This window comes from Engystomops pustulosus, chromosome 3, assembly GCF_040894005.1.
Source record: "Engystomops pustulosus chromosome 3, aEngPut4.maternal, whole genome shotgun sequence".
Taxonomy (NCBI): Eukaryota; Metazoa; Chordata; class Amphibia; order Anura; family Leptodactylidae; genus Engystomops; species Engystomops pustulosus.
The window spans coordinates 28,278,845-28,292,433 of record NC_092413.1 but is presented as its reverse complement, the minus strand read 5'-3'; the positions used below and the strand labels follow the sequence as shown (position 1 = coordinate 28,292,433).

General features: G+C 41.1%; 1 protein-coding gene across 6 annotated transcripts in view; it reads right to left on the bottom strand.

Annotated features, from left to right (window-relative positions):
• Positions 1-832: 832 nt before the first annotated feature.
• The window catches only part of EHBP1 (EH domain binding protein 1), a 241,545-nt gene continuing 228,788 nt past the window's right edge, over positions 833-13,589 (bottom strand). For all 6 annotated transcript variants that reach the window (XM_072140370.1, XM_072140374.1, XM_072140372.1 and 3 more), the window contains 2 exons: positions 3,375-3,489; positions 833-1,807 (listed from right to left, as the gene is read on the bottom strand). In XM_072140370.1, coding sequence (XP_071996471.1) covers positions 1,717-1,807; positions 3,375-3,489 — 206 coding nt within the window. In that variant the 3' untranslated portion in view covers positions 833-1,716. The remainder of the gene's footprint in view (positions 1,808-3,374; positions 3,490-13,589) is intronic.

The following is a 13,589-nucleotide window of genomic DNA, read 5'->3' as shown; positions in this document are numbered from 1 at the left end:
TCTTTTGCAATAGTTTTTAAATATATATATAATTCAATTCCAATATCCTGTGATTTAGGTAAATGTTAAATGATCTTTGATCTATAATTCTATCTAATATCTCCCATTTCTCCTCCATGTATTCTTCTATCTACCCTGTAATTCTTATACTGAATGTAATATCTATATTGTAACTACACATTTATCCAGTTGTGTCTACTGTGAGGTGTATTTCCTATGTATTTATCTGTATCTATTTCATAAATGTAAAGTCTATTTAATATAAAATATCAACGTACCTAAAATCCATGTAATATTTGTATCTGTCTGATATTTCTCTCTCTCTCTGTACTATGGGGGAGCTTTATCAGAAGAGGTGATACGATTCTAGTTGCTCATGGGAACCAATCAGAGCTCAGCTTTACTTTTATAAACAGCTGAGGGAAAATGAAAGCTGAACTCTGATTGGTTATCATGAGCAACAAGAACAGTTCTGCTCTAAGAGATTTATGATAAATCTCTCCCTATGTATCTATATCTCCTATATCTTTTTATATATCTCTATATCTATCTTTGTATCCATCTCTCTATATATCCAATATTCATGTGTGCACATACTTTGTGGATCTTCTATTCATAGAACACACAAAAAAAAATTCCCTCAGCAGTAAAGTAAAAAAATAAATAAAAATAAATACGGTAAGAAATATTCGGATTTTATTGAAAATTGTATGAGACAGTAATAAATAAACAGTTGCACCAATGATGTATACATGATGTATGACAGGACACAGTATATAGATCATACCGGTACGATGTGACATGACACATGAGCTGTATTATTATTATTATGTTTTTTTTTTTTTTGCAATTTTAATTTTTTTTATTTGTTTGCAGAAATAAATAGCATCGGCATTGTAAGCTAATAATGTGTAGTTTCAGTCGTAGTTAAAAGCATGAAATAAATATTGTTTTTTTTTTTTTCTTCTTTCCCACAAATGGTTAAGCTTCTGACTTGAGAAATGTAAACTGCAGCAGGTTTATATGGAGGGGCTTGTGGGTGATCTATGACAGGCGGGTCAGTCCTCTGGGGGGGGGGGGGGGGGGACGACATACAGTATTATGTTTATTGGTGGAGAATATTATGTAAAATAGCTGCTCAGATAAACACCTGTAGATACGGCGCCGGCGTGGGGAGGGGAAAACATAGGTAGCTACATAGCGATAAAAAACGGCAGGACTGGATGTGACCGTGGATGGAGACGCCGACGTCTCCGGTTTAGCTCAATTAAAACAATTATCAGTCCTCCCCGAACATCCGTAGGGTCTCGCTAATGGAAGAAAACTTGCTTGGAGAAGTCCCTGGGCCAGACAACAGGTGGCCGCCTCCTTGTATCCAGCTCCAGCGTGTTTCACTGACTCCAGGACAGAGGTGCGAACAAGAGAGAGAGAAGAGGGGAAAAAAAAAAAAAAAAAAGCATTCGTTTAACCCCATCAGTGCCAGAATGCCTTTTTCAGTCTCTGTTAATGCAGACGTTGGGTTAAAAACAAACAAACAAACATTTCAGAGCAACAATAACCCGAAATTATTGTCTTAAAACTGGTGGCGCCGACTTGGGCCTCTGTTTCCTCGCAGGGTTTCAGCATAGTCTTTACACAGTGCGTCCAGTCACTTAGTGAAACCGCGATGCACAAGGGATTATGGGCCGCAGCAGCGTCTTTCCCCGGCAGCCGCGGTCACTGGATTATACATTTCTCTTCTTTCTTTGTCATTTTGCCTTTGTTTTGCTCTAGAGTCCTTTCTAAGTGTTCCTCCTCTTCCTCGGCTCTGTAATAGAGAGAGAGACATAGATGATGACGATAGGTAGAGAGGTTATAGTTCTCAGGAACAATCACAAGAGGAAGAACAGAAAAGTATAAAACACAACAAAATATCTTTAGGTAGATATATATGGTGTGTTACATCTAGACAGTGTATATGTTATAATGTAATATTATTATTGTCTAGACACTGTGTTATATACATCAATAATGTACACTCGCTTCAGTCCCATTCAACTGAGCACAACATTTTTTTTAAATAGTATATGACAACATGTTGTGTGCATGGAGGACCCCATAAAGGTGTATATCTGGATGAGGTATGTGCCAAAAGCTCAATGTATGAAATAATACCTTAAACATTGCTACATACTTTCTGAGCCCAAACAGATTAATGTCAGGGTCGCCCCACCCTAATGCAAAGACCCATTTCAGCAGACCTTGATACAGTGTACAGCATGTGTGTGCACGTGCGCAGAGATGCGTGCACGTGCGCAGTGGTGGGTGCACGTGCGCAGAGGTGCGTGCACGTGCGCAGAGGTGCGTGCACGTGCGCAGAGGTGCGTGCACGTAGGCAGAGGTGCGTGCACGTAGGCAGAGGTGCGTGCACGTAGGCAGAGGTGCGTGCACGTAGGCAGAGGTGCGTGCACGTAGGCAGACATCAAATGTCTCCGGTTAAAAACAATGAAAACAGAATTTTTTTTTAAAATAAAATTATTTCAGGTACCGTAATTATATTAATAAATACTATTTTATTACTTTTATTATATTATATACTATTATTACTATGTAATTTCAATAATTTCTCATACGTGAGTCATTCACACTTTCTATATGTAGTGTAGTATATACCCCCTAGGGTGTAATGGGCGGAGAGTGAGGTCCACAATCATTGATACATTGTATAGATGAAGAGATGCAGTTGTAAAACAGCTGGAATGTAGGCAGCGCTATGGTTTGTCCTATAGTAAAGTTCCAGAGGTCAATCTTACTGTTCATATCATCTCTATGGTGTATTTTATTGATAGGTCATTGCTATAGGCACTTTCTTCCAGATGCCAAAGAGCCAATAAGTTGTCAACTTCACCACATGTAGAGACAATTTCTATGAATAATATATAATGGGTGGGGACTTGGAACAAGTTTTGCAATGGGGCCCCACGTCTTCAAGTTACTCCTATGAGAGGAATCTAAAATGGTTCCTTGATGGCAGCACACGCTCCTCTGTAAACTACATAAAGATGAAGGATTTCTTCTCCCTTCCCATACAGTAGCAATCTTTGACTCCTAACCACATAGTAAGGACTATAATACAAACTCGTTTTAGTAGCTGAACTTCCAGTAAAGTCTTTAGAATGTGACCAAACTGGAAGATACCAAAGTAAGGAGCATGATGGAGGTTGGCAACCCGTATGTTCTTCCACACCTACTCGTGAAGAATAAGCTGCCCCTTCATGAGACCTATATATAATGGCAGCGGTGATGTTGGATGACGTCCATGTGTCACCAGCCAATAATAATATCCTAGTCTCCAGCACAGATCACGTCATTAGCAGATCACAGAGTCAACTTACTCCTTCTCCTGGGCATCCAAGTCTCTGACCAAGGCATCGCGCTTATTAACCAGGATAACCAGTTCATCAAGTAAAAGTTGCTCCCGTCTCTTCTGGGCTTCGGTCTTTTGCCAGTCTACAAAACACAGATCAAATAAGGAGTCAACAAACAACGTCAACTTCATTCTATATCCAGACATTGCCTAAGAGCTGTTTATAAGTGTCAGGACAATATTCTTCATATATACATCTACTGTACAAGAGGCTGGGAGACATATAATGCATATGTTGGCCAATACATTATCATATATAACATCATATATTGAGTACATTTTGTGGGTAGACATTGGCAGTTTGAGGGAAGCATCACTGTGCCGATCGGTGGGGGTCCTAAGGTCATCAAGTCCTAGACAAGCCACCGTTTTATCCAGCCAACTTTTTACTTTTTATAACTCTTCAGAAAGACCAAGGTGGTGATCACGTATATGTGTTAATAGGCCTATGTCCTGTTGAAGAGTTGTGCCAACCATGAAATGTGTAACCGGATTGTTTTATTAAAAATAAATCCAAGAATTTCTACATTCAAGGTGTCACCGTGAATGTGATAGACAGAACAGAAGCTACACCACCCGAGAATCTTTGCGGTTCTTCCCTCACATTGATTATACTGGGATGATTATCTGATGACTATATGACTCACAATATGATCCATTAACAGGTTCACTAGAACCACCAATGGTTCTTGAACTGGAGTGTGGGGTCCAAAACGTAAAAAAAATTAATCAATCAATGATATACCTATGTGTGGATAAAACAAGATGTAAAATAATTACAACCGCAGAAGTTGGAGAAAAAGAGGTGACATTAAGGTCAAAAATTATTTCCTCTTAACCAAGTCATAAATACTTTGAATACATAGATGATCAGGGGTCTAACTTGAGGTGGGTCAATCGCAACTGGGCCCAGGAGCCTAAAGGGTCTTATTAGGAGTTTCTTCCCCATCCCCATATAAAGAGACCAGTATTAGTTATGATACATCCTAGTTGGGGGAGGGGGGGGGGGGGAGGGGGTCGTTCACCTTTGGCATCAGCTTCCACTATAAAATGGCCCCTTGCCCTTTGATTACACAGTTTCTTGGTAGAATTTCCAACGTGTTTTGAGCGTTATAAAATGCTCTTATTTATGGCTTTGCTATGGAATTGACTGGCACCACCTTAAAAGACCTGAATAAAAGGTGGAGTTCTATCGAAGGATGTTCTGTGAATTGTGCTCAGTAGTGGATTATAATATGGACGGTTTGGGCGTCCACAAGTCCTAGGGGGTTCATGGCCACCCAAACCACCCACCAACTTTTATACTAAATAGGCCCTTCACCCATTAATTCCTTGTACATCTGTCCTTGCTCTCATGTACACAAGAACCATTTCAGGACCTTTGAAGGTCCCGCAAAAGCCCTGACACCGCAGATTGAAAGCAGACAGAAAGGACACGTCCTCCAGTCCAAAGAAGTTTTATTCTAGTACCGTATGTAGGAAGTGATTCCAGACTTGTAGGGTCTGTAATATTCAGATCCCAGTGCCCATGGTGGTCTTACTCCACCTCTGCGCTGGATCACTCTTTCCCTTGCACGGTTGTTCGCATGTGGACATGAGCTGCATTCAGAATTGCCCCTATAGACATTTCATGGGTGAGCATTAACGCTTTTTGCTATGACCAGTTTCACAGAAGGTGAAAAGATAGTCTTTCCTCTATTCATCCATATTGATAACATGACTATCAACAAGAGATGGAGAAACATCGTCATTCCATGCTCAGAAGGTAAGGGGGGTATTATCTAGAATCAGGATGGATACACTCTTCTACTTGGAAAGATATTTGAATGTGAACATCTATTTTTTCTTATTTTACTTGTACATTTCACTACATAGAGTAACGCCAGATTGACAAAAATCGAGTTTTCATACAGTCACCATGTGGTTATTTAAAGGAAAACAAAAAATCCAAAAAGACTCCCAAGCGGTGATACGTCCTGCCGGTGAGCTGGCTCCGCTATTGTGTTTCGTTCCCCATTAATTGAAGATCTGCTCAACTAACCGTCACACACAAGTAAACGGCATCATCACCTCTGATACAGCCGAGCGCGCTCATGTAGAGATACTCTGCCGAATCTGGAGAAGAAATCACTTCTGCCTCTCAATTTGTTGTTTGGGGAAATAAACAACAAGAAGAAAGGTGTAAGATATGCCGGATACAGAGAGGCTGCAACAGGTTTTATGGAGCATTAGGTAGATGTGTGGTGACCTCCGTGCCATTATTTTCCTATCCCACCGCACCGGCCGTATCCTTACTACAGGTTACATCTCCTCTGTGTAGAACACCATAAAGGTGCGTCCTCTTATATCCCCACCATACTTTCCCGAGCTAGGGGGGGTAGGCCATTATCCAGCTCGCATCTCATGCTGGTTATTGGTAGCAGTCTGAGGCGGCTCACACTGTGATCCATATGCCGTGCAGGAACTTGAAAGAGAAATACTAACTAACTGAGACATTAAAGGAAAAATAAGCAAAATGGGAAATATTGTCCTATAATGTAATATTAAAAAAAAATATTCTCTTTACAGATTACATAAAAAGAGCTTTAAAGTGAATTTTTATTTTTTTAAGGTTATGTAAGTTTTTTGTTCAGTTTTCAGTGCAGAAGTTATTAACTACATTCTTATGGCATCTGTCTGGGGCTTAATATTTGTAAATCTGCTGGATAGAGGTAAAGTACAATATGAGAATAGTATATAATACATTGGTAGAAGCTGAGCATGGTCATAAACAGTTTTATATGATTTGAAACAGGATTTCAAAGTAAAAAGAAGTAAATCCTGACAGGACTCCTATGAGAAATCGTGAGAGTCCTGATTACAAAGTGAATGACAGGACAGTCCTGATGCCCCATCCACACATAGTAATTAAATGAGAGTCCTGATTACCCCGCCCACACAGTGATTGACAGAGAGTCCTGATAACCCCGCCCACACACAGTGATCGACAGTGAGTCTTGATTACCCCGCCCAAATACAGAGATTGACAGAGAGTTCTGATTACCTCACCCACACACAAAGTGATTGACAGTGAAGGTCCTGGGGGGTAGCAATTGGCAGAGTCCTAATAACCCTGCCCACACACAGGGTAGTTATTGTAAGTGAGAATAGAACCCACAAATAGTGAGTGGCAGCAAGAGCTCTACCTGTTTCAGCGTCTGCACACAGATGCCAGTGAATCACTTAGAGTCGGAGGCGCCATCAGGACTATCTAGCAGTCTGTGTGTGGGGACGGGGTGAACAGGTCTCTATCTGCCTATCACTGTGTGTGGGCGGGGTAATCGGGACTCTCACTGCCTATCACTGTGTGGGCGGGGTAATCAGGACTCTCACTGCCTATCACTGTGTGTGGGCGGGGTAATCAGGACTCTCACTGCCTATCACTGTGTGTGGGCGGGGTAATCAGGACTCTCACTGCCTATCACTGTGTGTGGGCGGGGTAATCAGGACTCTCACTGCCTATCACTGTGTGTGGGCGGGGTAATCAGGACTCTCACCGTCCTTAGTAGGTGTTCTGTCAGGATGTATGCTGCATAATACTACTGGTCTAAGTAGCCTTTACATTATAGAGTTCAGCTTCTCTCCCTCCATCATGTACAGCTCAAAGATAGAGCAGAAGAAATCACTCTACAGGTTCCCGTAAAATAATACAATTCTGGCCTTCTTCACCACAGCTAAAGGAAGTATATCAACTTAGGACACACTTTTATAATTAGTATAATTACTATACATTTAACTTCTTAGTTCCCGCTATATCTAAACCTCTTGGCTGTAATAAAGCCGTCTGTCACATCTATATTATAAAACCAAAAGACACTGCTGACCCATAGGACTGTTCATGGCAGAGGAAAGACGATCCAGCTTTCATTGTTTTATAAGCACAGGCTTAACCTCTGAGGAAACGTGAGCCTTCCCTCAGGACACATACTCCCCTAATATAAGATAACTGAATAGCAGATATTAATTTGTTTACCAAACAGATTATTGGCTGATACTCCGTTAGTCCTCAGGAGGGACTTATTTGGAGGCAAAATAAACTACTACAAATCTCGGTCACCAACAGAGGACGTAGTAGTGAGAATGAACCTACCGCTCTATAAAAGAACTCGGGGTAGGGCCACAACTGACGACAATTAAAAAAAACTTTTGTGACTAAAGTTTTTAGCTACTTCAGTGCTGTAGTGTTTGGCCTTACTCTAAAACCAGTTTCTCATAAGGAATTGCTGGATTTACCCATCCAAATCTAGGTTCGGTGAACTGAAGTTCTTGGAGTCACCTGTTGTGGCCCTATTCAAAGCATTGACCGGCGGGCGGGCCTTGTGTTTGACAACTGTGATCTATAGGTTTTCACAATTCAGTGGATACCGCTTTTCAATTATATATCTCTTTAGGTAACGGTTATTCTTTCCTTTCCGACCCCCCACCCCCATGCACACCCTATTAGGCATATTAGAATATGCTGCTAATAGAGAATTTGGTAGCTCCTCTCAAAATCAATGAACATATTACAAACCAACAGATCAAATCAAACATTCCACTTCCCCAAGAAACAGGCAACATAGATACAAGAGAGACCGGAACTTAGGGTGGTCAAATTCTAGTCCAGAAGACTTATGGTGTCCATTTGGAGGGTCTTCAGAAGATCATACTATAGATGATACATTAAATGTCTGAAAACTGATATGGAATGAGTGTGCGACAGCTTTAAGTTAGGCCTTTAGGGACACCTTTTGGATGGAGGACAATTCCAATATCTTTCATAATTTTTTGGAGAGTCAGTCAAGACTTTATCGCTGAAAGGTGGATATAAGAATAACATGACCACTCATATCAAATATTTTTAAAGGAAACCTACCACTTCTGAAGGTAGGTATGAGATGCAAACACCGGGCACCAGCTCAGGGTGAGCTGGTGCCGGTGCTTAGTCTCGTTAGTGTTAAAACCGTGGTACCGCGGTTTTAACACTTTTTAAACTTTATAGCAGAAACTGCTTCGGCGCTGCGTGCGCACGATCGTGCGCGCGCCTACATTGGAAATGCCGCAGGCTTTGTGCGCGCACGGTCGCGCGCAGCGCCGAAGCAGTTTCTACTATAAAGTTTAAAAAGTGTTAAAACCGCGATACCGCGGTTTTAACATTAACGAGACTAAGCACCGGCACCAGCTCACCCTGAGCTGGTGCCCGGTGTTTGCATCTCATACCTACCTTCAGAAGTGGTAGGTTTCCTTTAAGGAAACACAAATTAAATCTAGGAGGTCTCCAATAGATCATTGATTATATTCTACAACAACTGGACTTGAGTGACCAAAGTCCTGAATCTATTGAATTTGTTATTGACCGCTTTAAGAAACTATTACATCATCTACGGTCTAGTTCACACGGTGGAATTTGAAAAGGGACAATTTGTGGCAAAATCTGCTGCCTGGGTTTTCAACATGGATTTTGACTGGCATCCCCTAAAAAGTCTGTGTCCTGCACCAAAAATTTGAAATGGCCTGACAGGTAAATGGGCATTTATGACACTGTAATATTGTCTTGTGTCCTTAGGCAATTATCTATCTTTAACGATGGCAAAACTAGGAAATTGACTACTATTTGTTTTAACCCATTCCTACCCTCAACCCCCTGCAGCAAAGAAATTAACAACTCCCTTGGGCAGAGGTAGGGTTAAATAGCCTAGCGCTTTCCCAGTCAAGTGCCCTTTTGCACAGCTAGTCTGCAGGAGCTTGTAGCTGTCCATCATTCAGGGGGCTACTCCGCCCCTCTCATTAGGAAGGTAAATAATGGCAAGAAACAGAATTAGGTGATGAGGGAGATAGCAGAACAAATAAGGACCAAGAGGAGAAACAGGACACCAGCTTAAAAAATCCATAGCCACTGACTCCAGCAGTGTCTTTTCCCCCCATGCACCTTCCAAAAAAAAAAAGCAGAGTAAAGAGTGTGTGCAATCCTTTTGGATTAGTCTCTTCTCTCTCCATTGCCCTGGGCAATCATGTTAAAACTCACATGGCTGGTGCTTATTCAGATAAACCTAACAATGCACACCAGCGGTTACCATGTGAATCTTCACAAACCACACAAGAATGTGCTGGTTCAAATCCCCATGACCCTCCTCCAAAGGCAAATTTATTCAAGACAGCACACAGCTCTGCGGCTCTCTGAGAGTGAGGGCTGCTAGTGGGAATTCCACCTTGTATCTACACTTTAGAAATTAGATGCAGCATCATGTCAGATAAAAAACAAAAAATGACTTCGGAAAAGTCAGCTAAAAAGTTTCCCGTTTGTGGAAAAAAAAAAAGCCTAATTCTATCGGTGGACAGGACAGAGGTTTTATAACGGGCATAATGCAGGAGACAATTTTTGGATGTCCTAACCAAATTTCCATGTAGATTGTTTAATGGAATGGAGTGACCCCCGTGTAATGACTAGAATTTCCAACATCTGGGATAAAGAGTCACTGCCCTTGTCCAAGGTAAAGTTGTCTACCGATGCTGCGTTGGCAAACCCCACAAGTTGGTCATTAGCCAACACTTAGATCTTGGGCCAAAAAGAAAATTTTAGTTCATTATGTCATATTGTATTGACTTTAAATGGGGCACAGACCCCTCCCCAAACTTCGTTTTGATAGAAGGTTGTAGAAGAATATAAGGGAATGTCTGTCTCATTTTTTCAGTGTAAAACAACTTTCGGAAGTTAGTACATTTCTTACATTTTTCTCACAAGGTATTTAGGTAATTTCTCCATATTTCTATTTGGCAGTTTTTCCCAAAAGGGGCAGTTGACAACCTACAGAGCTTGTATTTAGAGCACTAAGGCCCTATAAAAAGAAAATGGAAATCTGATGATTTCACTGGGTTTGGCCAAACATTGAGTGTGTAGGGACGGCCAAACATTGAGTGTGTAGGGACGGCCAAACATTGAGTGTGTAGGGACGGCCAAACATTGAGTGTGTAGGGACGGCCAAACATTGAGTGTGTAGGGACGGCCAAACATTGATGGCAGATTTCAAGAGAGAAGCAATCGGGTAAACCGAAACTCAACTGCAACCCAATTCTTTTGTTCTGGGAAGATATGCCCGAACACTCTGGCTCTTTGAGAAGAGCAGATTGAGCCCATGGTGCATAGGTCTGGTGAGGAAGCTTTTGACCCCATCTGACAGGTCTGGAAGCCTTAGAAGAAAAACTTGATTGGGTTATAGAATAGTTTGCAGTAAACCATTAAATGAAAAAAAAAAAAAATTATTAGGAATATGCTCTTTTTACTGTCCAGCAGAAAAATGCATCTAATATCAATAAGCAAATATAAAGGTCTTCTTTGCGTTGCAATGTTGTTTCAGCAAATGTAGCTGGGCTAAACCTCGATTTGACAGACGTCATCTTTATTCAGTATGGCCTAAAACCTGGATAAAAGGTGCATGTGAATAAGTGAACTGTTTGCGTGGTGTCATTTAAAGTCCGTTCAGTGTCTTGACTCATAGGCCACGCTATAATGATATGAATATCAAGCCTTGGGACTCTTTGGGATACCAGATCCACATCTCAATATCTTCCTTGTTATAATATGTTATAAAAATACAAAATACATTACTGATGTCTAATCTCTCCTTGCGAGTACTCCGATTTCCAGTGCCATTTCTCCCGTACAGCATTTTAACATTCAGCTTTTTGACAGCAGTAACTCGGAGAAATGTGTGATTTTATCTGACCCAAATAATATGCTTGACGGCAAGTCATGCAGAGGGAGCACAGGCAGAGAATGATTGATTTAAAAGAACCTTGGGATTCTTCAGACGATACCCTCAGAGTTCTGATCTCACAATTCATACAAAAGTATTTAGCGATTTAAGAAAGTATTTAGTAAAAGTGTAGCTAGATGCTGTAATAAAGAAAATCAGCCAAAAAGGACATGGCGATAGAGATCAGTGACGTCTTGCGTGAAGAAGCCTCCGGCAAGTTGTTCCTCAGGAATAACCTCAGATAATAGTAGCTAGACCAGCCTTACCGCAACCCCTTGTTTACTGCCTGGGTGCAAAGCTCGCCAAGCTTATTATTATTGGTCATAACACATTTTCAATGGGAAGATAGGCCCAGGTATCTGATGCAAAATCAAGTTTGGGACGCGATTCATATTGTGGACCCCAGAAGAGAAGAAAATCTACATTATTTAAGGGATGATGCTTCTTCAGGCAGCATGGATGATGTTAGGGTGAAAACAAAAAAGGGGCTAAAGGGTTTGTTTAGGATCAGAGAAACATGGCTGCCTTACTCCATAAACAGTACCATGTCTACATCCAGTTAATGAAATATTACAATCCCAAAAATCTGGATTTTCAAATCCTAGAACAGTGATGGCGAACCTTTAAGCGGCCGAGTGCCCAAACTGAACCCAAAATTCCCCTTATTTATCGCGAGGTGCCAACCAAAAATTAAAGCGGTAACTTGTTGCTCCCTGTTCAACAACTTTATATTTGCCTCCTGAGGACAGCAACACAGTAGAAAGATGGAAATCTTTCATAATTTTAGCTTCTTTCCAGTGTCCCTCTGTACACAGATGATCGTGCGGCCAGCAGGAGGTCCTCCAAAGATAATTCGGCCCTGTCTATTCATTCCCCCTTATCCTACAGTCACAAGTAGCAAAGTAAGTATCAAAATATGACTGAAAGCAGCATATTTTAAGTTGTTTGGAACTGGAGGAAGATTCTTTGAGTCCTGGCTGGTGTGCTGGGGTGATGGCCGGGTGCCCACAGAAAGGGCTCTGAGTGCCGCCTCTGGCACCAGTGCCATAGGTCCGCCCCCACTGCCCTAGAACAACCTTCCAGGTCCAACTTTTATAGGATTAGGAACCTTAACTTAACTAAACCTCATCCTTCAACTACATTCAGAATTGTATAAACCGTTAAAACCATCTTAAACAAGACACTGTAAAAACAGCAAGTAAGGTTATTAGAATATCTATCTTCTAAATGAATTTATACAAACGTCTCCCCATTGAACTCAACCTGCCCAACCAGGATCTCCCGATACAGTGCATGGTTTGCAATATTCTTTACAGGATATCTTTGTTGGTTTGTTGGGTTTAGAAAGTTTTACCCTTTTAAAGTTGGATTAGAATCTAGAGTCTGTGATTAGAAGTTTAACCTCATACTTGCACTACAAAAATTAAGAGCTACCCAAGGGTTATGCCAACAAACCAGTAAACAAATAGCCCTTCAGACACAGTTGGCAGAAAAGTTTCATAGGGATTCAGCCTTGGAGATCAGTTGTCACCATCCATATGTCCCCATGTTCATACTTGAGTGACAACCCATGCTAGCAGTTGCGGAGATAAGCAAGCCACATTATGTAGTGGAAGGTTAGACCCTTCTCAACTGGGTAGGATGGGCTCTTTCAAAAATAATCATTTTTAGAAGCCATCAGGTGGGAACTGACGAAATATTACTAATTTCCATCAAGGACGGCAGAACTCATCCCAATAATGGGGACCACCTCTTTTATACAGACAATGATGTGGTATCGGAAATGTTGGAGGATCTCATATGCTTCATCTGTTTGGACAAGGGGTGTTTTACTAGTCCAACCAGAGGAGCAATGATCGGAAGCAGATGTTCCTAGCATATTTTGAATATATTTACATACTTTTAAGCCAAAACCAGAAATGGAACCTACATAGGGATAAACTAATGAAAACATTTGCCTCATTCATGGAGACATAAATCAACATATTCTCAGGTGATATTTTTGGGCAGGAGTTTACGTTCTGTAAGGGTAAAATATCCATATGTAAACCCTTACCTCGGTTTCACACATTTCTGAAAAAGTATTTCAGCAGCGAAATTACTGATATTCAAATTTTTTTTTGTAAGATATTATCTCCAGTTTCTTGTCCTGAATCTTTAGCGCAGCCAATACAAATCAGCCCCGCAGTTTGATATAAATTAACACTAGTTTTGTGAAGCGCACATCAGGGGATTGCAGTCAAGTCTTATCTTCAGTTCCAGTCAACTAGCAATCCTGAAAGAGTTTGCATCATCATCAGAGCAGGCGATTCTGCTGGTGAACCTAATCAATCCACGGAATACTGTGGCTGTGCTGTGTAACAAAGCTAAAATAGATTTACAAATGGGGTTTTAGGGGATAAGCTCCTCCA